Source organism: Gracilinanus agilis, chromosome 2, assembly GCF_016433145.1.
Source record: "Gracilinanus agilis isolate LMUSP501 chromosome 2, AgileGrace, whole genome shotgun sequence".
Taxonomy (NCBI): domain Eukaryota; kingdom Metazoa; phylum Chordata; class Mammalia; order Didelphimorphia; family Didelphidae; genus Gracilinanus; species Gracilinanus agilis.
The window spans coordinates 437,235,929-437,263,393 of NC_058131.1; the positions used below are offsets into that span (position 1 = coordinate 437,235,929).

The 27,465-nt window shown below is 37.9% G+C and overlaps 1 protein-coding gene across 3 annotated transcripts in view; it reads left to right on the forward strand.

Annotated features, from left to right (window-relative positions):
- The window catches only part of BRF1 (BRF1 RNA polymerase III transcription initiation factor subunit), a 195,085-nt gene extending 174,807 nt beyond the window's left edge, over positions 1-20,278 (forward strand). For all 3 annotated transcript variants that reach the window (XM_044664724.1, XM_044664725.1, XM_044664726.1), the window contains 3 exons: positions 13,661-13,712; positions 16,197-16,365; positions 18,714-20,278. In XM_044664724.1, coding sequence (XP_044520659.1) covers positions 13,661-13,712; positions 16,197-16,365; positions 18,714-18,751 — 259 coding nt within the window. In that variant the 3' untranslated portion in view covers positions 18,752-20,278. The remainder of the gene's footprint in view (positions 1-13,660; positions 13,713-16,196; positions 16,366-18,713) is intronic.
- Positions 20,279-27,465: the final 7,187 nt, after the last annotated feature.

Sequence of the window (27,465 nt, forward strand, 5' to 3'; positions counted from 1 at the left end):
TTAAGGAGCGGTAGAATATAAAGGTTCTTACCTAAGAATTTAGATCCATTTTCTCTTAACTTAGTCATGATCCACAGTGTGAGTGCAAATGAAGTAAAACAATGGAGTATGAAAGCAATAATACATATGAGAGAATACAAAAGTTTCATACAAAGGCACAAAATGCATAACAAATCAATTCAATACAAGTTTCCTTCTAGGTAATATATGTTCAGATCTTCCAAAATACACAAAATACAAGTTTTCCAAACTATCAATACAAAGGCACATGTCAAATACCAGATGGCACAAATAAAGATAAGGGGATAGACAATGACTGTATTGTAAAATTCTGTTTCTTCTTCTTTTGCTATTTTTAAAGGGAGACAAAACTGAAATAGCAACAAAACAACAAAAACAACAAAAGCAGTTGAGTTTAAGGAGCAACTCCTTCTGACCCATGTGGAGGGGTAGTAGCACCCAGTGGCAGGTCAGAGATTGATAATTAGACTCTCAGAGAGGGGCAAGTGGTATTGGTGTGTTATCATTATGCCCTCTTTCCTGCTTTTCTATTTTATTTTGTAATGATTTCAGTTCTTTTCGTATAGTATTTAATAGATCATTAGTTTGTACCTTTGTCTCTTCATGTCCTTTAGTGACATACACAGCTATTTTCCTTAATTCATCCAGATCCATTTCTGGCCATTTGGGACAATGCATCTTAAAGTAATCCTGGACCACTCTGCTAGAATTGTTTACAAATTGTCGCCTTATTTGTCTTATGCCTTGCTCCATTGATAAATCCAAGTCCAAATATCGAGCTCCTAATTCAGTAAGGCTGTCCATAAACTGAGAGGGAGTTTCATCATCATATTGTGTTAGGCGATCAAATTTGGTCCAGTTGTCTGGATGTTCTGCACATTCTTTCATTGCGTTTAACATTGAAGCCCTAGCATTATTTAATTGCAATGAGGATCCTCTCATGGCCAGTGTAATGCATTTTGTCCTCAAGCCTTATTTACATGAGAGATGATTTTGTTTCTTTCTGTCAGGAATATCTGTAGTAATTTTTCCACTTCCTTATATGAAGGATTGTATTGGAGAAATATGTCTTCCATCAATTTCATCATTATATGGGTTCATCATTATAATTTGGAACATCTTTTTAAAATTCTTTGATATCTTGAGGAGTGAATAGAGTCTGGTGTGTTAAATTTATCACATCCCCAGATTGGTCTAATGTAGGCACTTCCCTTAAGGGGAAAAGGCCATCACAGGAATCAGAATCAGAATCATAGCGTGGTTTTGGTTTCTTTTTAGTTGTTTTGGTGCTTACTGTGGCAGAACAGGTCTTTTTAAGTGTTTGCGTGCTTACTGTGGCATGGGTAGGATCTGATACTGTCTCGGTTGGGGTTGATTGTGGGTTGGGTGAAGGGACAGGAGAGGAAGGGCTGTCAAAAGAAGTGTCAGGGGAGGGAGGGTTGGCCAAGAGATGCACAGGGTCAAAGAGGAGTTTCTTCAAATCCGTGTCTTTCTCTATTTTAGGAGAAATAGGAGAAATAGGACTTCCCTTGCAAAATTTGGAATCATATTTTTGAATTGGATCCTCCTTTTTCAGTGCATTGTGCATAGAGTATTTGAAATTGTCCAATTGGATTTGTACTGCTACTTGGATCTGGGCCAGCAGTTTCCTATTTGTAGCCTTCTGTATGTTATTGGAAATTAAAAAAACAAAATTTCCCAGCAGCATCAAAAGGAGGAAACATTCGGAAACCTTAAAGGTTTTCAATTTGGCAAAAGCCAAAAGATTTTCCTGTATAGAAGAAAACATACTGAGCGGATTCTATTGATTTATTTATTTAGTCAGCTAGTTCCAATTCTTTCTTTATTTGTTTGTTTGGTATATTTATTTATTTATTATTTTTGATTGATTGATTGATTGATTTAGTTTAAACTGCAAAAAAATATTCTTTTATTTGTTTTGTTTTGCAATATATCATGGGTTATTGGTGCTGTCCTTGGTGCTGCCCTCCAGTGGCAGAAAGGTTGCACTGCAGCTTAGCAGAAAAAAAAGGGAGGGGGAGCACACTGAGTGGTCAGTGCTGGCCTCTAGTGGCCAAGATTCAGTAATACAGGGAGAGGAGAATTAACGGGTTTAAAGCTGAAGCTGAAATGGATGATGAAAGCTGACAAGCCGATAATCAAGGTAACTGGGTTTTTTTAGTATTGGGGGTTTTTTACTGTTGCCTTTTAAAAGGCAAAATCTCTCCAGAGGGAAAGATTGGAGCCAGTAGGGGGCAGTAGGGAGAATTTAGCCTGGAGTGGGTGAAAGGCAGAAAGGGATCAGGGTTTTTCTGGACCCCTGCTGGCTTTTGCTGGCAGATCCCCTGCTGGGTTTTAGCCCTGCAAGGATGAGGTTAAGGCTCTTGGGCTGGGGTTGGAGGGATTTAGATCTGGGAACCTTGCTGAGATAGAGGAATTTGGCAGGGGCTTAGGAGGGGAAGGGACTCCTTCTAGGCTGGGTTTTGGGAAGGAAAATTTTTTTCACTTACCCTTAGGCAGTAAGGCAGGCAGGTTCAGGTCCTGGGTCACCATAAACTGTTAGGGGGAGAAGGGAGGAAGGGAGGAAGGCTGGATGGAATGGGAGAAAGGAGAGAGGAAGGGAAAGGGAGATAGAGGTTCCCAACCCTAGTAGGGGGAAATTGACCAGAGCCCTTTGGGGCTCAAATAAAAGATCAGAGAGCAACTTTAGGGTTTAGAATAGCTAGGTTTTGTTTAAATTAGAAAGGGGAAGGTCTAGGAAAAACTAGGAGGTAGATAGAAAGGGGAAAAGGCAGCGAGAGAGAGCTCATGATCCAAGAGCCTCCAGGCTTGAGAGAACAGAGAGACTCCAGGATAGAGAGAGCGAGAAAAGGTGCCAAATTTTCTCTTTTATACTTTCTCCTACACTTTCCATAAGGGAAGTGGGAGGTGTCAGGGGAAGTTATAGCAGGGAGCCCTGGGAATTGTAGTCTTCCAGGGCTTTCAACAATTCCAAATGACACAGAAGGAAAATGAGATGCTGGGAATTGAAGTCCAGGGGAGCATGTTCTAATTACACAATCCCCCCTGTGATTCCCATGGGAAATGAGCATGTAGAAATCTCCCAGATTTACATGTCTAGTTTCTCCATGGAATCAGTACACATGACCAACATATATCTCCTGTGGATTTTAAAATTAATATTCAGTATCTCCAAAAGTATAATATTTATATAGATTTATTAATATTTAACTAGTGAACTAGAGAACACAGAGAATGTTCCCCACTCACTTCACGTGGAAGAGAGAGCTAGGGCAACAAAAACCAGTCACCACTCAATTCACCTGGAAGAGAGAGGGCTGGCAGAGCAAACCCAAATTATATACAGACTGTGTAAAGACGCACATATACGAAAGAGAAAATGAGTTGTGAGTAAATACGGAAAGGAATCCTGGGCAATGAAGTTCCAGGGGTTCAAGATTTTCCAACTATACACTCCCCCTGTGGTCCTTTGGGAGATCATCTCCCCAATAGATCATGGAAACATAATCAAATTAAAACTTAAAACAATTCAGGGATAAAAGAGAAATAAAAGAGAGAAAGAACAAAACCAATGTTCGGTGCATTGACAAAAAGCCAATTAGGGAGCAGTCCCTTTTTTGGCATAAGAGTGTCCATTCAAAATAAATGCATTCAATCCTCCCAAAGTTCAAATTCGCCATATCTCCAAGTTCCCTCTGGATCTTCTGGTGCAGTGGGTGGTCTCTGCAGGCATATTCATGGCACCTTCTGGATTCTGGGAGGTAATCTTCTGTTCTAAATTAGACTCAAATTCAAATAAAAATTCACAGCAATAACATAGTCACCCCTGAGGAGAATAATAACACATTCCCTCCGAAGAGGATAAAGGAATACACATAGGAATCACACAGGGATACATGGTCAAGTCTAAGGTATATGAATCAATTATCAAAAACATCAAAGAATCCAAAGAACTAAAAAAGAAAAATAACCTCTAAGGGAAATATAAAATATGAAAAATGTGAGAAGAAAAAAAGAACAAAAATTTCTAGGAAAAAAGAAAAAATTCACAAATCACAACAGGTTCTTGTAGCAATCCATGTTCCATAAACTTTGCAACACCAATCACTCACTAACCCAATTTAACAGCCTGGATAATATCATATGTAATATCATGAAAGAAATAGAAAAAGAGACTAGATCTTGAAACAAATAGGAAATAGCATTTCCCGGTTCAATAATTTTCTTCACTTTCAGGGACAATGGAGCCAGAACAATCGATGTTGTATACTTGATATAGAGTGTGGTACAAGGAAGTCCTACGTCTTAACATATGTTAAGAGCTGCAACCTCGAGTCTCACACATGATCAAGTCTTGGTGCTCTTTTGTGCAGAATGTCATCAGTCCCTGTAGGATTGGTTTGGTTTCTTCTTTTTGTGCTCTTTTGGCACTTTGAAGGTCAACTTCTTTGCTCCTTTGTGGTCCATTTCTCCTTGGATTAGATATATTCATTGAACAAAGTCTCATACTATTTAAATAACTAGTGGCAGGTTTCCATAGTCCAAAGCTTTTAGGGTATGCATTTATATGCTAGGCAAATGGACATCTTAGCTTATTCTATTGAAAAATTTAAAACAGCCAAAAAATCTTATTACTGGTGACATGTGCTTCAAATGTGAAAAAATCAAATACTGTATGGCACATGTAGGAAGAAAAAACAAAAATATTAAAAATGTGTAGTTTCAAATCACAGAGGTAAAGTATAGAGGCTAATTTCCAAAAAATAAGATTTATTTACTCTTTAACTTGCCATGATCCACAATGTGAGTGCAAATGAGGTAGACAAAGCAATAATACATTGAAAAAAATACACAAAAAAATCTCAAAAGGCACAAAATGTTACAAAAGGCATATCAAGTCAATATAGGTCACTAATACACATATTCGTATAAGGTTCTTACATTCCATGTCGCTATTCTGGTTTTTGCTTTGGTCGTCAGAAGATTTATCGGCGAGCTGGCTTCCCAGAGGCTTTCACCAGCACGTGTCATGGACTCTGTTGGAAAGCAATCTTCCAGACTAGGCGATCGTCGGTTTTGTTGGTTTGGTGAGGTTGTGGTTTCTATAGCAAATGTGATTTTTTTTTTATGGGGTGGGGTTGCTAGCCCCACGCCCAACCCTCCTCCTTTTTCAGCCGGGCTTGGGACCGTCCTTGGCGGAGTTACGAGCACTAACAAACACCAATAAATTCCAGGTCTTTGTTAACAGATGTCTACGCTACATCTTGAACATCAGATGGCCTGAAAAAATCTCCAATGCTAGTCTCTGGGAAAGAACAATCCAGTATCCCATTAGTCAGGACATAAAGAAACGTAAGTGGAGATGGATAGGACATACGCTACGAAAACCGGAAGACAACGTAGCCAGACAAGCATTGAGCTGGAACTCTTCAGGGAGGAGGAAAGTCGGAAGACCAAAACAGACCTGGCGAAGATCTGCCGAAAATGAAACAAAAACAGTCGGAATGACATGGGCCCAGCTGGGAGAAGTTGCCCAGAACAGAGTCAGCTGGCGTGAGATGGTTGCGGCCCTATGCTCCTAAGGAGTCAACAGGAATAATAAATAATAATAAAAAATACACATATTCTATTGTGAGGTAGTATATGTGTTAAATACAAGGATTTACCAAATACAGCTCAACAAAATAGTACAAATCCAGCAATAGGAAAGTCTAATCACAATCAATAGTCAAATATAAGTAGTACAGGCAATTATTCATTATCAGTAGAGGGTACAATCAGTCACATGGGTTGCTGTGTGACAAATACATGCTACAAGTTCTTTTACATCTAGCAAATCTTGCAACCTTGGAGGAGATAGGTTTCAACAAATTCCAAAACACAAACCTCTGTACTACTGATAAGAATTCTCTTTGGGTCCAAAATATCATTCTGAAGACTCCCTCTTGGGAGTCATGCAGGGGTATCATGCCCCCTAGGAATACCTTTGGATCTCCTCTGGTATGAGACTGACACTCTATATGTTTCATCCATTACATTTCTAATATTGCTATAGCACTTTACTTCAGTTACCAAATGGACCCTTATATCTTACTACATGAAAATCAAAAGCAAGCAGTCAGAGGTAGTGGGTTATGAAAACTCCTTAAAATCAATTAGTATTTAGCTTATTAAAGTCTCCAAAGGCTGCGTACAGGTTGATGGACCACTTTGCAATGTGACAAGTAGGATGGTATAAATAAAGATAATAGGAGGATAGACAGACTGTATTTAAAATCTGTTTCTTCTTCTTTGCTACTATTTGGAGGGGAAACAAAAGTGAAAAGCGTTAACATCAACAAAAACAATAGAGTCTAAAGGGCACCACCTTCTGCTCCACTTGGAGGGGCATTAGCATCCTAAGTGGTTCAGGGATGAACTCAACTCAAGATATATTGTTGTGGAGTCATTTGGTATGAGTTATCAATTGCTTGATCCATATTCCTAGAATTGTTATCAGTCCTAAAGTTGCGATTCCTGAAGTCATTATTGTAACAATTATTTCCATAATTGTTATTATTTCTATAATTGTTATTATTTCTAAAGTTGTAAATTCTGAAGTTATTATTTCTAATTGCTTGTTTCCAATTCCTACAGTTCATCATTATTTGACCCCTTTTTGCACAGGAGTGGCATATATGGGATTGATAGTTATATTCTTGAAGAGGGGCAAGTGTCACTGGTTGAGTATCATGCCCTCTTTGTTGTTTATCAATTTTGTAACTTAAAGTGTCTAGTTTCTTCTGAAATGTTTCCATTAAATTATTAGTCTCTTCCTGTTTTTCTTAATGGTCTTTAGAGTCATAAACTGCAGTTTTTCTCAACTCAACCAGATCCATATGAGGCCACTTTGGGCAATGCGTTTTAAAATAATCACGAATCACTTTGTAACTGTTGTGGACAAAGTGTTCACCTTATTCGTCTAATATCTCATTCTTTAGACAGATCAAAGCCAAGATATCTTCCCCCAAGCATAATGAGCCTATCCATGAATTAGGAGCGTGTTTCATCATTGGATTGTTTAAGGCTTTCAAATTTGGTACATGCATCTGTATTTTCTGAGCATTCTCTCATTGCATTTATCATAGCCTCCCTACAACAGTATAATTGCAAATAATCCTCAAATTTGTTATAGTCCCATTCAGTATCCTGAGATTGCCAGTGTGCTGCATTGCATCCTTGGACTTTATTAACATGATAAAAGATCTTATTTTTCTCACATTCTCTTAGAAAAGCCTTGAGCAAATTTTCAACATCTTTGTAAGATGGATTATATTGGAAAAATATGTCGGCCATTTTTTTTGTTACCAGATATGGTTCTTCTTCAAAAGTAGGAGTATTAGATGTCAATATCTTGAGGTATAAAAGGTGTATGTTGTCTTAGGTTTACCACATCTCCACTGCGTCCTATTGTGGGCAGCGGGGGAGGGGGGAAAGCAGCAGAAAAGCAGCAGAAGTAGGGAGCTTGGGGATTTGGCGGGAAAGAGCCCCTCTGGAGGGCTTAGTGAGGGAGCTGGGAAGCTTAGCTCCGCAGGGTATCTGGAGGGAAGGAGGAGATAGAGGAAAGGATGGAGAGAGAAGAAGGAAGAACAGGAAAGAGGAGGGGGGAACAAGGGATCCAAAAGGCAGTAGATGGAGTGGGAACCCAGAGGGGCTTCCCACCTTTTGCCATGGGTAGGAAGCCCTGGAGACTCCAGGGATGGGGTGGGTTTCCTACTTACCTATAGGTTAGGTTCTGGGGTCCCTTCATAAAGTTGTCAAATTGTGGATTTAAAAATTAATAATCAGTATCTACAAACGTATAATATTTATAGAGATTTATTAATATTTGACTAGAGAGAGCTAGAGAACATAGAACATTCTCCACTCACTTCATGTGGAAGAGAGAGCTAGGGCAACAAAGACTGGTCACTTCTCAATTCACGTGGAAGAGAGAGGGCATGGTATAGTGAACCCAAATTATATACAGACTGCGTAAAGATGCACATATACGAAAGGCAAAAGGAATTGTGGGTAAATACAGAAAGGAATCCTGGGCTATGCAGTTCCAAGTGTTCAAGATTTTCCGACTATGTACTCTAAAGGGTTTTGACTAGAGATACATACAATATTGCACTTTCCAAGGGGAAATTACAATAATTTGGGGATAAAAGGGAAATAAAAAAGAAAACAGAACCAATGATTGCTAGGTGTATTGACAAAAAACCAATTAGGGGGCAGTCCCCTTTGGCATAAGAGTATACATTCAAAATAAATGTGTTCAAGCCCCTTTTCCCCCATCAATTTTACTACAGCCCAGAGTTCATTCTGGATCCTTTGGTGCAGTATGAGGTTTCTGTAGGCATGTCCATGGCACCTTCTCCAAACAATTCACTTTCTAGATTTGGGGAAGTAGCAAGTTTCTTATCCTAAAATTACTCTCAAACAAGCAAAATTTTTATAAATCTAGAATTTTATGACAATTACACACACACACACACACTCCCCCCCAAAGAGGGTGTTGACAAACACATGGATCACCCAGGGATATATGGCTGTGTTATGAGGTATATGAATCAATTGTTAAAGGTAAGTAAAAAACAAAAACAAATAAAAGAAAAGAAAAAATCAAAATTAAATAGTATATAAAAATTCTGAGTAAACAAGAATAAGCCCATAACAGATCCTAGAATCAGGGCCTAATAAAATGATTTATGTCCCACAAGCCTGTAGGCCATTGCAGTAATGTACACTTACCCAGTCAGCAGCCAGGATTACAGAAAATTGCCACACTATGAATGTCAGAAAAGGGACTAGATTTTTGCAGCAAATGGGAAATACCATTCCCTGGTCTGATTTTACCTTTGTTCTCAGGGATAGAGGAACCAAGATGACAGCTAGACTGAGGTGCTTTGTCTAAATCTGGTACGGGGAAATCCTGCATCTGATGTCATCAAACACTTCCTTAAACCCCATAACAAGTCCTCTGTCCTGGCACAGATTTTCATCAATCCCACCGAGATTGGTTGGTCTACTTGACCTTGTGCTTCTTGGCACTGTATAATGGCTCTTTTGTGATCTCTTCTCCTGGAATCAGACACAATCATTAATCAAAGTTCCATAATATTTAACAATCAATGGCAAGTTTCTATAGTCTAAAGCTTTTAGGTATGCATTAAAATTAGGGCTAATGGATTTGTAAACTTATATTAGTGCAAAATCAAAAAACCATTAATACTGGTAACATGTGCTTCCAAGTACAAAAAAATGAGAGAAAAAACCAAAATTCAAGTATCTTATTGTACATACAAGGAAAAAAAATTTTTAAAAATAAAAAATCTATAGTTCACAATCAGTGACACACTGTTTTCCAATGAGAGGCACAATACAAAGATTTCTTACCCAGAATGAGGTCCATTTCGTTTTTAACTTGGCCATGATCCACAGTGTGAATGCAAATGATTTTCACTAAATAACAGCTTCATAAAACAGTACAGCTAATGCACATTCAAGAAGTACCAAAATCTCCCAAATTATAACAGCACATTTAAATGGCAATAGCAAACAAACCCACTATCATTAGGATGCACATGAGTCTCTATAGCCACTGAAGCTCAGGGATACTTGTCACAAGTTCTCCAGATCTAGCCAGTCTTTCAACTTTGGCTGAGATATTTTTAACAAAGTCTATTATTGCCATCATTCCAAAATTTGCCAGAGGAGCCCAGACAAACCTCTGTACTTCTGATGAATACCTTTTGGGTCTAAAACGTCACCAAGAATCTAGATCATTCTAGTGGAAGTGTAGAGTAAGCTGAAGAATTAAAAATATAAAAACCATTCAGAAGCCAGTAGGCAACATGGGTAATGCTTCCTTCTCAAGAGCCATGCAGGGGTACCATACTCCCTAGGAAAACCTTCCCACCTCCCATATGAAACAGTAACAGTCATAAAAGCGTGTCTTTGTATATCTCATCCATTACATTTTTATAAATGCAGAGGTGGGGAATACAACAGTGCTATAGCACTTCACTTCAACTACCAAATGGACCTTTTTTACAAACAACTCAAAGTCAGGCAAATGATTGGTCAGAGGTACTGGTACTATTAGATATCTGAAAATCATGTCTGAAGACCCCTTAAAATCAACTAAAATTTTTAGGTCATTAAATTCTCCAAAGGTTGTATACAGGTTGTAACCATTTTAATGGAATCCATCTGTTATCATCTATGTGACAATTAAAAAAGGCAAAAAGGAACAAAAGGCTGTTTAGGCAACATATGACCTTAATGGATCTGGTGACAAACCTAGAATCCATAAGGACCTATGGTTTTGCCACAGAAAAGAGTTTGCACAAGTTGTTTATGGGCTCTCACAATGGTATTTTCTTCAGTCCAGTCATAGGGCAGTACAAATAAAGACAATGTAATAGAACTTATAGCTAATGGCCAAAATACAGTAGCTGAAAATGATTCAGTGTAACAGAATTAGATTAGATTAATATGTGAACTTAAAAAACAAAATTAAATCTTAAAGCAAACAATCAGCAAGTACACTATATGTGACTGGATACAGGCACTGAATTCAAGGGTCCTTTTCTCCAATTCTGATAACTGCATTACAGAGACTTCTTCACTATTTGGATTGGAACAAACTGAAACAGTTAGCAATGGAGTTGGAAAAGCTAAAATTCACCTCCAGACTCTAAGGTTCCTTCCTCTCCCGAGTATCATCATCTATTTAGATGCATTTGGTTACACTTCTGGGGTTCCCCATACCTGCATTGGGCATAGTGTGGACAAACCCGATATTGGATGTCTTGCAGAGATTGGGCAGGCCAAAAAGGCAAGGGGATGTAGGGAGATGAATTTCCCCTCTGAATCTCAAGAGTACTCAAGCTATCAACTGCAAGTATCCAGTCAGTACACTCAGGAACAGTAGCAAGAAAAGACACTCCAAAACTTTGAGCTATGCAAGCATGGTAAGGCTCTTTGGGAATGGGAGCTGTTTGAAATAGGCAGGAAACTGAGCCATGCTTGCAATTCTCCTTATTTATTTGGTTGCATATCTACTTCCTGTCTGTAGGTGGTGCTCCTAGTATGTACTGGCTAGGAATAAAGTGAAGAGGTTTGGGAAAGTATTTTTCCTTTCCCTACCCCCAGGGTTAAAAACACCAGGGAACATGTGCTACCAAGTGGGAGTACTAGGGTATTAGCTAAGGGGCACCTGGACCCTAGTGCTTTAGACACAATGGGTCTAGGAAAAGGCCTTAAAGAGAAAGCAAACTTCTAGGAGTAAGATAAAGCTAAACTTTCTCAATTTAGCCCAATGATTAATAACGTCTAATAACAACAACAACAACAACAAAAAAAAACTGAGCTGAAATTATTAACTTCCTCCAACACACCACGATTCTGTTCTGTGAGATGCTATGGGAGGTTTTGGGGGGCAAAGGCAGGGTTGCTTCCCCCAGGTGAAAGGAGTCAGGAGAGTTAGAAGCTAGTTGTTGCTTAAAAAAAATCACCTGGTTTCCAAGGCAGCAGCAAGCACTTAGCTATTAGCAATGTAAGGGAAAGTGGGGTTTATACTTTACCAGCAACATGAAAAGTGGCTTGCAAGGACCTCCAGCCAGTGTCTGGTCAAATATGGGAGGCAGCAGTGGGAGCAGGAGCAGCAGCAAGGTGGCAGAGGCTTTTAAAAGTAATCTGTCTTTTTGTCTATTAAAAAAGTGCTCTACCAACTTAGAACGGAGCTAAGGTTCTAAACTCCAGACTTCTGGTCGCTATAAATGTAAGATTTAAATTAATATGTAATAACTCCAAGTATGATATTTCATAAAGTTTATTAATAATCACTTGAAGTAGAAAGAATAAAAAGGAAATAGAAGTATAAAACATAATTATCTAGCAAAAAGTAAACTATGTGAGTAAAAACTCTCCTACCTCTCACCTCATACCACCTCCACAAAATGCGATCACAGGAAGAGAGCAGAGAGAGGCAGGGCTACACAAAACTTATATCCTCCCTATGTCAGCACGTAAGGTGAGAAAGTGGGTTGCTGGGAATTGAAATCCACAGGAGCAGGTTCTAATTTACACACATAATAGAGAACTCACAATTTCATTTAAGAGCTTTTTTTTCCCTTCTTATCTTGAAATATTTGTATTTATTCTTCAAGTTCATAACCAAAAAAAGGAAGACTAGGAAAAGACCCTATCTATACCAGTATAGACAGACAGACAGACAGACACACACACACACACACACACACACACACACACACATCCCAAAATGTATAAAGCAAAACTCTTTGTAGTAGCAAAAAACTGGAAACAAAATAGATGTGCATTAAGTGGGGAATGTTAAACAAATGCAAGTGTAACAGAGGGATACAAGTACAAAGAACGAAGTAGTCCCTATCTGCAATGAACCTTTGTTCTAATGGAGGATGCAAAAACTTAAAAATAGCTACAGCATAAATATAAAGTAAATATATACAAAATAGTTAAAAGCAAGTAGGGAGGATACTTGCAATTGGGGTAAGAAGGTTGTGCTTAAGCTACATCTTATGGAAGAGGAAAGCCTCTAGGACCATGGTGGTGAACCTATGGCACACATGCCAGAGAGGGCACACAGAATGCTCTACTCCTCCTTGTCCTCAGTATCAAGCATAAGAACATTCTGGACTAAAAATAACTGATGTCTTAGAACCCACAAGAGTAAAAGACTCACCTTTACAGGATAAATGCATATCTTGTGGGGGAGAAGGGAGTGCATTTGCCTCTAGCTAGAACCATAGGATGATGAAAAGTTGGAAGGGAAATGTGGAATTAGGAAGGAAGATCCCAGTGTTTTCATTTCCACATATTGGTCTTTACTAATGAATCTTTCATCAGCAGCTTATTTCTTTTTAATTTAAAGCAGAACAATTTGTTTTGGGCAAATTATTTTGGTACAAGGGTATGGATGTGAAGGGGCTTTGAGGAATCTTTCCATCTTGTGGGCCTTTTTGCTTCTTTGACTTCCTTTACTGCCTCACTGTGTGATATCACATGTGTGATATCTTCTCTCAGTAGTACGACCTCATGAGAGGTATCACTTTCAGTTCCATTTAATAATTTCAAAAGAGTCATGATCTTCCTTCTGTCTAATAAGTTACTGTTGATACAAAAAAAATGGGGCCTAGAAGGAAAAACTAGAAAAGGGATGAGATCAGCCTGCCAGTCTTCTTAAAGCAATTAAGAAATGACTGTTTGAAGAAGTCAATAGTTGTTTTATTCCTTTAACACCAGTTATAAGCTTTAGTCTTATAGCTCATTCCTGTAATGTGCTTTCCTCCCTCTCTCCCACTTCAAGTTTAATAAGGTTGTACTTTTCATATTATGAAATAAAAGTCTATTAACTGCTATAAAAAAAAAAAGCTTATGAAGTTGCTAAGAGAAAAAGTGTAGAGGGAGAAGAGAGCCCTGGTGTGAATGCTGATGTAGCAATGGAGACTTTGAAAAGAGCCTGCTAACAAGTAGGATTCAAATAGAAAAGTGAGTGTACCCTGAATATTGTTCTTATTGTCATTTATGAGTATCTTTCTTTTCTTTACAGATTGAGACCATTAGTTTCTACACAACCAGCTAAAAAGACTCCAACAAAAGAGGTTAGTTAAAAGCATTGTCTCTTTCCTGAGTAAACAATACTGAAATATTCCCTCCCCGGGGCAGGAACAGGTCCTAGTTTCTGGGAGACTAGCATTTGTTAAAAGTTCCCTGAAACAGGTATTCAAGTTACTAGGCACATATTTTAGCCCTTTTCCCCAGGAAAAGATAAGTTGCCTTGAAGAAAGTAGTCAGGATGATTAGATATTAGAATCTGGAAAAATCTTTATCCAAAACATGGATTTGATTAACTCCAATATTTGGAATCCAGAATCTTGATTAATAAACTACTCATACTACATAATTAAGTCCTTCATTGGGAAAGGTATGTCTTTGTTTATTTAGGCTAAGGAATTATCAAAGGAGGAAGGATGGTTATTTCCTTCTCTTTTTTTTTCTTTTTTTTTTTTTTAATTTTTTTTAAACCCTTACCTTCCATTTTGGAGTCAATACTGTGTATTGGCTCCAAAGTGGAAGAGTGGTAAGGGTAGGCAATAGGGGTCAAGTGACTTGCCCAGGGTTACACAGCTGGGAAGTGTCTGAGGCCAGACTTGAACCTAGGACCTCCCAACTCTAGGTCTGGCTCTCAATCCACTGAGCTACCCAGCTGCCCCTATTTCCCTCTTTTAAGGAAGGTGTAAACCTATATGTTAATAAGGTCTATATAGCTTAATAAATTTTGACCATGGGGTAAGTTCTGTTCTACAGTGATGTGTTCTGAGTTCTGTGACTTCTTCCCAACATTTATTTAGAGAACTGGGTAGTAATTCATGAAAGGAGCAGAATGGAGAACACCTACAGCTTTCTAGAGCTTCCTGAGTCAAATCTTTTAACATAAATACTTGGCCTAGTTTCCATCTGGGCTGTCTACAATTGAGATTCTTTGGTTGACCTACTTCTGTAGTGTTTAAAAAAAATTTTAGTTAAAATGGTCTGAAGATCATTAAACACATAAGACTATTAAAGACCAAGACACTGGCCAATTATTTCCAATAGAATTTTGATGGTTTTGTCTTAAACAATTTCTAAAGACTCACTTTTTTGGAAACTATTGGATAGCATCCCTGAGGAACAGAGGAAAAAAATGATCCCTTTGTATGTTTCCTCCTTAATCAATAATGCTTGAATGTAAAGCCTTATAAGGGCATGAATTGGTACTATATCAACATATCTGAATATTACATTGACAAATCACTGAGACTCTGGTCCTTGGTTTCTTTATCTGTAAAAATTAGAAGTTTAGATGATAGTCAAGGTTCCTTCCAACTTTAAATCCTATTATTTGGGGGTCAGCTAGGTGGCTCAGTGGATTGAGAGCCGGGAGGTCCTAGGTTCAAATCTGGCCTTGGACACTTCCTAGTTGTGCAACCCTGTGCAAGTCACTTAACCACCATTGCCTAGCCCTTACCTCCCTTACCAATACATAGTATTGACTCCAAGATGGAAGTAAGGGTTTTAAAGAAAATAAATAAATAAATCCTATTATCTTATATTTTAAAAAGCAATGGATCCACTTAAGTGGAAACTATTGATATAGGTAAATATGGTAAGAGTACTCTACACATGACTGATTTGCCTTCCAGCACTTTGTTATATAGCACATAAGGCAAAACAAAGCTTGTAAGTAGGAAGGCAAGCAGTAAGGCATTTTAGTTTGGTATTCAATTTGTCAGAAATGGGCAGGTTTGGGGTTTGAGGGTCTGGTGGCAAGAACTGGCTTGCTTTGTTGAGAAAAGAATCATCTGGGGTAGAACAATGATGCATAAATTCTTGTTAATGTTTGGGTGCCTAAGTACAGCCTAAGATCACATTAACTTTTTTTGTTTTCCATATACACTTGGTTCATCTCATTCTTAGTCTGCTAAAACTCCCCCATTTCCAGGTATCTGCTTGAAGTCCTTCGGGCTTTATAGGACTTGCTAGATCTTTTGTTTCATAAAATAGCTCCCAGAATTATGTTCAATGAAACAGAGGAGGGAAAAACGTTCTTGAAAGTGACAAAGAAAAAGAAGCAAAATAAACTGAGTTCTGCCATCTTCTTTTATATTGACATTCTATTAGCTGCAACCACTGACTTTACTCTTGTCCCTAACCTATGTGAAATGATTTAAAAGTTCATTTTTTCTTCTGTGAAAGTCAATAGCACATGTGTCAATTTTGTTGGAACCATATATGAAGAGGCCTTATCCAGCCATGTAAAAATTATATGAGCTTCAGTACTCAGTTTATTGTTTACATGTGTGGAGGTGAGGACCTTGATGGCCTATTGTTTTATATTTAATTTCCCTCTCTTGCTTAGAAATATTGGAATTTGAAATACTTTTGCACTGTGGAAAAATGATAGGGGGTTATCTAGTCTCTTATCACTCCTTCCTCTCAAATACTAAGACTGACAGGGGCCTAAGAAATAGGTTTCAGTTCTCCTCTTGATTTAAGTGGGATAAATGTAAAAGGAACCTATCCACTTTTATCTCTTTTCTTGGTAGGTGTCACTTCTCAATTCACGGACAGACGCTACAGAACTTGCAAAACCTCCAAATATTGTGGTTGAAAGTGGGCCAGTACTATATAATCATGAAGATGATGTTGAAGAAGAAGAGTTAGAAGAAGAGGAGGATCATTGCATGAGTGCCCTTCAATTAATGGGAGGAAATGGTATGTAGGACTGGAACTCAGTAGGAAGTCTTGACATAGTCTGAGGAAATAAAATTAGCAATAGTGGTAAATGTGATTCCTGGGACTTAAAACAAATACTTTAACTGTGCTACTTGTAATAAGTGGCATATTATTTGATTTAGCATAGTTCATTATAGTCAAAAGAGAGCTGGACTAGAAGTCAAATGACCAGAAGTTTGAATCGTCTAAAATTGGAATAATAGTACTTCTACTTCAAGGCTGTTTTTATAAAACCATCCAGCACTATAAGAATATAAACAATTATCATTAAGATCTGCCTTCTCACAAAACTTGAATACTAAGAATATTTCAAGTTATTAATCAGTTTTCAAAAAGAAAAATAGCAGCTTATGCCACATTTTCCAAGAAACATTTCTTTGTTTCAAGTCTGAAAAAGATTTTAAATACAAAGGGATTTTGGAAATATAAATTGTATGACACGTGCAAGATGCTGTTCTTATAAAACTAAGTTTTCAGGTTATAGAGGTAAGTAGATAATAACATATTTTTATAGTGCTAAGTTTTTAAAAGATATTTTTCTCCAGCTACTTACAGAGAAATAACTGATAGAGTTTGAATCCAGACCAAAGCAAACATTTTTCACTTATTTAAATTTTTTTTGTTCAAGTTGCCTTCCACAAAAGGATTAATATGGAAAAAATTTTGCATAATTGCACATGTAAAATCTAATTGAAATTGCTTGTCATCTCAATGGAGGGGAAGGTGAGAAGGGAGGGAAAGAATTTGAAACTCAACATTTGTTGAAAAATGTTGGAAATTGTTTTTACATGTAATTGAGGAAAAATTAAATGAAAAACCCCATTTTTCCTCACAGCAGTCTCCTGTGAAGTATATAATACAAATATTATTATTTCTTTTTGTGCTTATGCCTTTATAGCCAAGTCTTGTGCTTTTTTCTCTATTTTTTTGTCTAAATGAACCTGAGCAGCTCACTTCCTTTCTGAGGACCTCAGTTTCCTGATCTACATAATTGTAATCTCTAAGAATACTATGTTGGTGGAGGTGACAGGAAACCAAGTTCTTTTCTGCTCACTCTCAATCACCTATTATTATCTTATGCCTTTGAAGCCCACTTTTCCCATAAGGAAACCAAGGCCTATTGGGTGAAGGATGTTCATGATCACTTAGTAATAGAAGTAGGGTTTGAGCCTAGGTTACCCAAATCCAAATCCAAATCTTTCTAGAAGAGTATGCTACCTTACTGACTGATAATAGGAAGAATAGGAGTAGAAGTAGGAGTAATCATCATCATTGTTGTTATTGTTATTGTTATTAATATAATCTCTCTTCACCAAATCTGAGCCTTGTAACTATTTGAATAGCTTACCACCAGGCAGTATGCTTCCAAAGTCTCGTAATTCATTGGAAACTCTCAGGAATGGACACTTTACATAATGTGCACATTACATAGGAAAGTAATGATAAAAATTACTCATCTTAGAATTGTGTACAAGGCATCTTCTAGACAGTGACCCTTTCTGGTAGGCAATAAAAACATTATCTTCATTTTTAAACTATAAGTAAGAAGGATTGAATATAGCATAAACACAGGCCTTACCATTTAGTTGCCCAGACAAGGCATTTATCTTTTCAGGACCTTAGTTTATTATGGTAAGATGAGGACATTAAATTAGATTATATCTAGGATTTTTTCTATTGATAAAATTCTAGGAGTTTACAATTATCTGATAAGGAACTTGAACCAAAATCTAACTTCAAAGGAAGTGCATAATGTATAAAAAAATCCCTTTTTACATTGTTATTTCTCATTCAGAAGTTAACTTTAATTGCTTGATTCATACAAATTCACAGCCATTGATGAGTACTTCTTACATCCTACTGCACGGTGTTTACTCTGGGCCTACAAAGATATGTTGGTCTCCTCAGCTGCTTTCCTCTTAAAATTACTTTCATCTTCTCCATGTTTATCTTGTACTATCTCCCCCATTAGTAAGAATATCCTGCCTTTAAGACAGACTCTTTTTTTGCCTTTCTTTGTGTCCCTAGTGCTTAGCACAGTACTTATCATATAGTATTTTGTACTGATAAAAAATACTATAAAAGATGCCATAAGGGAGGATGCAATGAATTACCAAACAAATGCTAGAACCAATAAATTCAGAGCAGGATGAGATCACTCTGGATTCAAATGGGCTAGGGATGGAGAACCTGAACTGAGTAGCACCTGTAGGATCCTGGAGAAGAAGACAATATAATTATAAATGAATAGTGGTGCATTTTTGTTTCTCCTTTTGTATTACAGGTGATTATTTGCTATTAATCTGTATTTTCTCTGTACTTTTCAGATTATGGCTGTGACTTGGATGATGATGATGGCTACTAGACTTAAGCTTCTGAGGGACTTGTAACCATGTCTTGATATTGGACATATCTTTTGATCGTGCGAATGGTGAAAGGAGTTTCTGGATTACCCTGTGTTCATGAACAGCCTAGACTTTTTAAAAGATAATTTTAGTTGCATTTTGTGTTTAATCAGTTTATATTGACCCATAACTCAGAGACGACGTTTGGGCTTTGTCATACTTTAATTTTGGGATCATGTTTTGAGAAATCTAAGAAATACTTCGACTCAGCAAGCAAAGACAGTTTGCATCTATGTGGGTAGAAGTGTGGGTCTTGTCTTCTTCCTGGTTCCACTTTTGATAGCCCAGGTGCAACTGCTGCTACTGTCAAATCCACTAAAAGAGATTATACTCAAAGTGTCTGAAATGTAAAATATTTATCCAGATGTTTGGACTTAATAAGAATACAATCTCTTATAGTTGAAAATAAAGCTGTATACATTAACATTCCTTTCTTTCCAAATAGAAAGTTCACTCAGAGAAGCACGGTGAATCCCAGACAACCAAGGAAGCTTTTTTAGTGGGGCCATTCCTTATATAGGCTTATAGGATTTTGATCTGGAAAAGACTTTAGAAAATGATCCAGGCCAACACCCATATTTTAATAGGAAGAAACTGAGACCCAAAGAGGGCAAGGGATTTGTCCAAGGTTATACAGGTAGGTACATACTAGAGATGATATTCAGACCCAGATTTTTCTGATCCTAACTCCTGTATATCAGATTATATTTAATATTCTGCTCTTAGGGGACATCTCCACTAATATATTAGAAAACTCCAGTACCAGACACCTCAGTTCAAAATCTTGAAATCATTCTTATTTCTTTTTCATCTGCCCTTCAACTATTTGCCACATTTTATCAGTTCTGACTTCACAACATTTCTTGAAACCATCTCTTTCCTTTCTTTCTGATAGCCTCTATCCTAATTCAGGCCCTCATCATTTCTCATGTGATCTACTGCTACAGATTCCTAAAAATAAGCCCTATGAGCCAGGCACTGTGCTAAGTACTAAAGATACAAATACAAGCAATAAGAAAGATAGTTTCTGCTCTCAAAAGAGCTTACATTCTAATGGGGGGAAGACAACCTAAAAAAGGGAGCTAAAAAACTGAAGAGGAGGCTGTGAGATAGAGGAGGTGGAAAAGCACTCCACAAGGAAACATGATGGTAAAGTCTGGAGTCAGAATCAGATCTGAAAGAGGATGTAGGTAGTAGGCATGAACAAATGGAGGTTCGTGGAGGAATGGTGCCACAGGAGCAGTGGGATATTTCACAGGGAGAAGATCACAGGGGATGAGGGCTGAGGCATGGTGGTAAATGACGACCTTTTTATATTGAGAGTCTCACTATGGAATAAGCATAAAAAGGAGGCCTCTTGAGAACCATGATCCTGTTATGAGTGGCTTGTCTTGAAATTGAAGAGGCAGGGAAGGTTATTACCTTAGTACTTTGCCATGATTGCAATCTTGTTCACTCATTCATTCAATAAACATTAAATACCTATTGCCATGCTTTGTCCTGTGCTCTGAGGATAAAAAGTACTTAGCCTTAAGAAATATGATTCTGAGAGGCTGAAAGAAGGGTAGAGTAGGAAAAAACATATGTACAGTTAAGTAAATATAAAATAAAGTCTGTCAGAGAGGATACTGGCAACTGTGGGGGATTATGATAGGTTTCCCAAAGCAAATGACACAAATGAACCGAGCCTTGAACAAAACTAGGGGTTCTAAAAAGCAGAAATGACAAGGTGTGGAGGTGGCAAAAGGAACATCATATGGAAACTAGCAAGTAGGAGAGTTTGACTGGGCCTGAAGAGGTAAGTCAGTGTTATACAGAGTTTATATTTTGTTCCAGAGGCAGGTCCCTGGAGTTTCTTGAGCATACAATGACATGGTCAGGGGGCAGCTAAGGGCTCAGTGGATTGAGAGTCAGACCCAGAGGTCTGGGTTCAAATGTGGCCTCAGACATTTCCTAGCTGTGTGACCCTGGGCAAGTTACTTAACCCCCATTGCCTAGCCCTTGCCACTCTTCTGCCTTAGAACCAATACACAGTATTGATTCCAAGAGGCAAGGAAAGGGTTTAAAAAACAAAAACAAAAACAATGACACAGTCAGCCCCCTGTGCTTTATCAGTAACTATTTGGCAACTGCGTGTAAGAGAGATTGGAGAGAAGAAAAACTGGGTGCAGAGGCACCAATTAGGAGATTGTTATGATAGTCCAGGTAAGTGTTCTAATTTTTGTCATCTTAGCCTTAGGCAAATGTGTCAGATGGGGAAAACAAAGTTATAGTTTCCATTACTACTACTTAAAGTCAATTCAATTAAATAAACATTTATTAAGTTGGGCCTTCTGTTTAGTACTAGGGATTTAATGAAAGAAAATAAGCATTTATTGATATGCCAGGCACTTTGCTGAGAGCTGGAGATGCAAAGGCAAGTAAAAAGAATGACCTCCCTCTTCTCAAGGTATTTCTATTGTAATGGAGGTACCTGAGATGGGGCATGGTTTTGAAGACATGAAGTCAAGGCAGAACCTAGAAGGGAATGAGAGCTGCCTGGCTCTGGCCACTCCTCAGAATGGAGACCCCAGACTGAACTCACCAGTGCAAGAAAGGGGAGGACTTGGAGGAAGACTATTCCCATTATGACTTTATGCCAAATAAAGTATAAACCATACTACTTTACATGTCCTATTTGAGTTTTGCCCTCCCCATTTCTGTGTTTTTACTCATGAACTACTTCCTCTTACTCCCATCTCTGCCTATTGAAGTTCTTTCCTTCTTGCCAGCTTCAACTCAGATGCCTCCTCCAGGAAGCCTTCTTGACCACTCCACCTCCAGCTGCAAGTGATCTCCTTAAATTTCATAGAACTTTGTTTTTGCCTTTCCTTTGCATTTCTCATCTCACACTTTAGTGTGCATTGGTTATTTTTATACATGTCTATTCTCCTTTCTATTATAAACTCCTTCAGACTGTGGTCTATGTCTTTTCCAAATTTCATAGTTTAATGGAGTCTGTGGGGAGAATCAAAATTGTTTTCCACTCTGGAGCACAAAGCTAACATTGGGTTTTGCATTGAATCACTAGAGGAGGAGAGGAAGGGATCAAATAAAAACACAAGAGTAAAGGAAGGGGAAGAAAGCAGATGAAAAACAATAGGATATGAAGAGGTATCCTCATATGAAGGTACAAGAATAGAGGAGGCAAGAAAGCTGTGGAAGAGTGAGACCTAGAGGAAAGGAAGGGGAAAGGAGTAGAGGAGACAAATAGAGGATGAGAGGAGAGGGGAAAGGGAGACAAAAAAGATGGCAGGAGATTGAGACAGAAGCAAAGAATGAACAAAGAGATGAGAGGAGAGGAAGAAGTAATAGAAGATAATGCAAGAGTTGCCAGAGCTTTTTAATTTTCATCACTATTAATTACTAAAGATCATAAATTTCTAGCAGAAAGGGATCCTAAAGATCCAGATTAACAAATGAGGAAACTTTAACCATGCCTATCTTCTCTCCAACATAGGCCAAGGATAACCTGCACAGTAAAAACTTTTAGGTGGTTTTGTTGTAGACTCACTGGAAGAATGTTAGTTTTCTTAGTATTGTTTCCAAGATGGAGAAAATGCCAGCTTTGTAGAATACACTGTGTCTTGAGAAACATTCCTGTCATAGGACAAGAACTCTTGTCCTATCATGGGAACACAGCCAAAGAGCCAGGAAAATTGAGTATCATAAAACAGAAATATTGCCCACAACTTTTTGTTTTTAATGGCACTGCATGATGGATTGTTTTACCTAAGATGCCTTCCAGGCCAACAAAGAGAACTTTACCACCCAACAGTGTCAAAATCCCTGCCAATTTCTGCATAACAGCTTTTTTGCCCCTTATACACAGCACTTGGTGTTTTCTCCTCCATTCTATCTCTACCACACTTCCCTAAAAAAGAGCAAGCAAACGGCATCAATATAATTGGATCTAATATATCCTACTGATGTAATTTAGCTATAACACAGAGAAAGTCAAGCTGATGTCCGGTTGTTTGCTTAATGACCAACCATATACATTAATCAGGTCACTAGCCAACAAGCATTCTCTGTAGGCTATGTCCAAGAGATCCTGTCATGTAGTGAAATGCTTGTACTCCGTACTTGCTATCTCCAACACTTGGACCAATAGGAGGGCTTCTCTTTCCAGAATGAATTTTCCTGTAAAGCCATAATGCAATAAAGTTAAGGGAAGAGGATAGGTCTGGAGAGATGAGTAAAACCCTTATGCTTAAAGAGAATTTCTACAACTGAAAAGAGTTTGGATTAGAGATCGCTGAGTAGGACAAAAAACACCCAGACTAATGACAATTTAAAAAAAAACAAAAACAAAAACAAAAAAACCTCTTACCTTCTGCCTTAGAATCAGCCAATGGCCACAGCTAAGAAATGTCAGAGGCCAGATTTGAACTTAGGTCCTCCAACTCCAGGCCTGGTTCTCTGTCCACTATGCTACCTTACTGCCCCTTATTATTTTGCTGAATTCCTCAGCATTCTGAGAGATGAAGGACCATGTCTGAAAAAGAAAAGTCAAAGTGTGAAGACTGTGTAAAAAAAGCTTGACATGAAAGATTATATTCTTCTCAAAAGAAAGGAGAAAAGAATCCCAATGCTCTTTTAAAAAATCACCCACAGATCAAAAGTGAACATTCAGGCCCATCTCTTGGTTTATTTATTTTTAAAAAATTTTCCATGGTTACATGATTCATGTTCTCTCCCTTCCCCCCTTCCAGAGCTGACAAGCAATTCCGCTGGGTTATACAGGTATTTTTTTAAACCCTTAACTTCTGTGTATTGGCTCATAGGTGGAAGACTGGTAAGGTGGGCAAGTGACTTGCCTAGGGTCACACAGCTGGGAAGTGTCTGAGGCCAGATTTGAACCTAGGACCTCCTGTCTCTAGGCCTGGCTCTCAATCCACTGAGCTACCCAGCTGCCCCCATAAGTAGGAACTTTTGAAGGACCATTTATAGGTAGAATACTTGATGTGGAATGCTTTTGCGTGTTCAATGATTTATTTGGAATTTCTTGATAATATATCACAGTGAAGTCCAAGGAAACTTGTATCATATCAAATCTTAACGTTTTACAGGAAGTTGCATTTTCAGATAAGCTATTTTGTTATAAAATGGCACACATAAAAAAGAAATACAATTCTTGAAATGTTAAAAAAAAAGTTCACAGACTCCATGGGAAAAAATGCCTGCCTAACAGATGTCCACACATAGAGAAGCAAATGTGGAAGAATGAATAACTAGTGAACGAAACAGATGAAATCAATCAGGTAAGTTTAGGGAAAGGAACTCTCATAGAAACAACTCACCTGGTTGGCTGGGTTTTTAACTTTTTTTTCCACTTGAATTTAGCTTCAGAAGTTTACGGAGGATCATTTAAGAAAATGGCTTGGGTAGATTTGCTGTCCACCCATTCCTGTTTAGTGCAACATGGCTGGCCACTTTGGATTACAGGATCATAAATATAGTATATAGGAAGGAACCTCAGCAGTCCAATATCATTTTTAAGATGAGGAAACTGAGACACGAAGTTAAGTGATTTGCCTGGGATTATCACATAATGTGAGAGGTACGATTTAAAACAGGTCTTGCCTCTACTTCTGTTCATCCTGCACTTAACTGGCAAACTGATCTCCCTAAAGACCTGTCTAATCTTGTCATCTTCCCTTGTTCAATAAACTCAACTGGTTCTCTATCACTAAGTTCAAATATAAAACCCTTCATAGTCTGGTCCTCTCTACTTTTCCATGCTTTTTTACTTCATTCCTACATACCCCACAGATCTAGAGATGACTTTTCTTGTTATTCCTTGTCAAAGGCACTCCATCTCACAAGATTCCATTTATTTTCTCTGTTCCCCATCCCATACCTGGACTTTTCTCCCTACTTATTTCTACCTCCTGGCTTTCCTGACTTCCTTCTATTTTAGCTAAGGTCCTGCCTTCTCTAAGAAGCCTTTTCCTTAATAACTAGTGCTCTCCCTCTTGATTATTTCCAATTTATCCTGTCTATCTTGTTTGTATATAGTTGTTTTCATGTTTGTCTCCCTCATTAGACTGTGAGCTCCATGAGAGCAGGGACTGGGTTTAGTATTTTGTTTTGTTTTGTTTGTTTTGCCTTTCTTTTGTATCCCTAGTGCTTAGCACAGTGCCTAGCTTTTTGAAGGCAGGCAGGCACTTAATAAATGCTTATTGACTTGACTCTTGACTCCAGCCAGTACTCTTTCACCTCTTCCTGTACAGTGCTATTCATTGTGTCCACTTCTCCTCTCCCAGTTCTCACCAGCAATGGTTTACCCACCTAGGCATTTTAATAATGAATACCCTGAACTATTTCAGACATACTTGATTTTGCATCTTATCTTGCCAACTCTGGGCAGGTCATCCTCAAGCTGTTTCCACATCCTAGTCTTCCTGTTGTCCCCTTTAACTTTTGTTTATTAGGTTTTTTTTCATTTTTTTTGGTAGCTTTTTTTTTTGCAAAAAAAGGACTCCCCCCATCTTCTTTATTAAATTTTATTCTTTTTCAATCTATTCTAGACATTTTTCCTTTGATTTCTATTTCTTATGCCTATTTATTCCTTATTCTGTGTTCCTCATGGAATTAAAGTTTGTTAGGTACTTATCTTATTTTTATTCTTTAAAACCCTTACCTTCTGTCTTAGAATCAATACTACGTATTAGTTCCGAGGCAGAAGAGTGGTAAGAGCTAGACAATGGGGAGTTAAGTGACTTGCCCAGGGTCACATGGCTGGGACGTATCTGAGGCTAGATTTGAACCTAGGACCTTCCATCTCTAGGCCTGGCTCTCAATCCTCTGAGCCACCTAGCTGTCCCCCTGTCAGATATTTATTTTTAATTCCCCCATCTAAACAGTTTATATATTATTCTCCCATAGATCATACCCCTTCTTTCCTTTTTTTTTTTTTTGTGCTGTGCCTCAGTTTTAATAGTAACAATTCCTATAGTAGATAGAGGATAGAGCATACCTATAAAGAATTTCCTTTGTGTCTGATAGTGCAGTTCATTACTATTCCTGGCCCTAACCATGATCCATTCCCCCCCCCCCCACACACACACACCAAGTTTCCATGAAATTTCCATGAAATGCCCACCTATTCTCCTAAATGTTTGTTTTTCAGGAGAGCTTGTGTTGCCCAACTGGGTTGGTAGGAGACAGCATACAGAGTGAGGGGTTATGGGATTGTTCTTCTCTACTGTTAATTCATTTGGTTGTTCATTAGGATCCTTGGTGTCTTAGCCTCTGGAGACAGCTTACATAAACTTAACCTTTTTGAGAGTAAGTTCCAAATTTCTTTTCATAATGACTGATGCAATTTATAACCCCACCAATACTGTACTAATGTTCTGTTTTCCTGCAGTTCCTCCAACATTTGTCACTTTCCTTTTTTTGTCATCTATAACCATCTCATGGATATGAGGTGGAACCTCAAAATTGTTTTTATTTTGAATTTCTGTAATTTATGATTTGAGTGGCGCAGTGGATAAGAGTATTAATCCTGGAGTTGGGTAGACTCAATGACTTCCTCATTTTAAATACTTACTGTGTGATCTTGAGTAAGTTAGATAAACCCTTTTTGCCTTAGTTTCTTTATCTATAAAATGAGCTGGAGAAGGAAATGACAAACCATTCCAGTGTATTTGTCAAGAAAACCCCAAATGGGGTCACAAAGAGTTAATAAACACAACTGAAAAATAACTGAACAATAAATGATTTAGGTATTTTAGATATATAATATTGAGAATATTTTAAATAGTTTAGATTTGTTTCATTTTTGAAAACTGCCTGTTCATATTCTTTGAATATTTATTAGTGAAATGGCTCTTTTGCTTTGTAACTTTGAACAAAGCAGCTATTATGATAGATTGGAGATATTCAACATAGTGAAGGCACTAAAATTAAGAGAAGGCTTGAGAATGACTTTCTGTAGAAGGGAGGATTTTAACTGAGACTTGAAAGAAACAGAGGTGAGGAAGAAGAGCATTCCATGGATGGGATGCAGCCAGTATCTTGTTTTAGGAACAGCATGAGATCAGTATCATTGGATCACAGAAGGTACAAGAAGACTGGAAAGGTCAGACAGGGTTGGGGGAAACAGGTTATGAATGAGAAATAGAGGATTATATTTTATTCTGGATGTAATAGGGTTAGCTTTATATTGTACAATATTTCAACATAATGAACTTGTTAAAGTTGGGGTTTGACAGTGTGGAGGAAGTTGAAACAGGACTGGCCTTTTTCCTTCTGGTGGTGTTTTTTTTGTGATGCTGTTACAGATGGTAATTGCTTACTGTGAGGCATTTTTTTCTGGCCATGCTCTCCCCAACCAACTCCCTCTACACCTTCCCAACCAAGATTAGAGAATATATGGTCATTCAACAAAAAGAGAGCAGTATGAATATACTCTGAATCCTTAAGTACTATCCCTTGAAGATAAATGTGGTCAACTGTATGTTAAGCTCTCCAGCTGATTATTTGAAGCATCCTCCAAATGCCTTCCAACTGTTTGTTTGAAACATCCTTCAAATTCTATATGGATAGAGATTTCTCAAAGTGTGGTACAGGGGTCTGTGAAAAACCATTTTCATAATAATACCAAGATGCTTTAATTTTGAATATG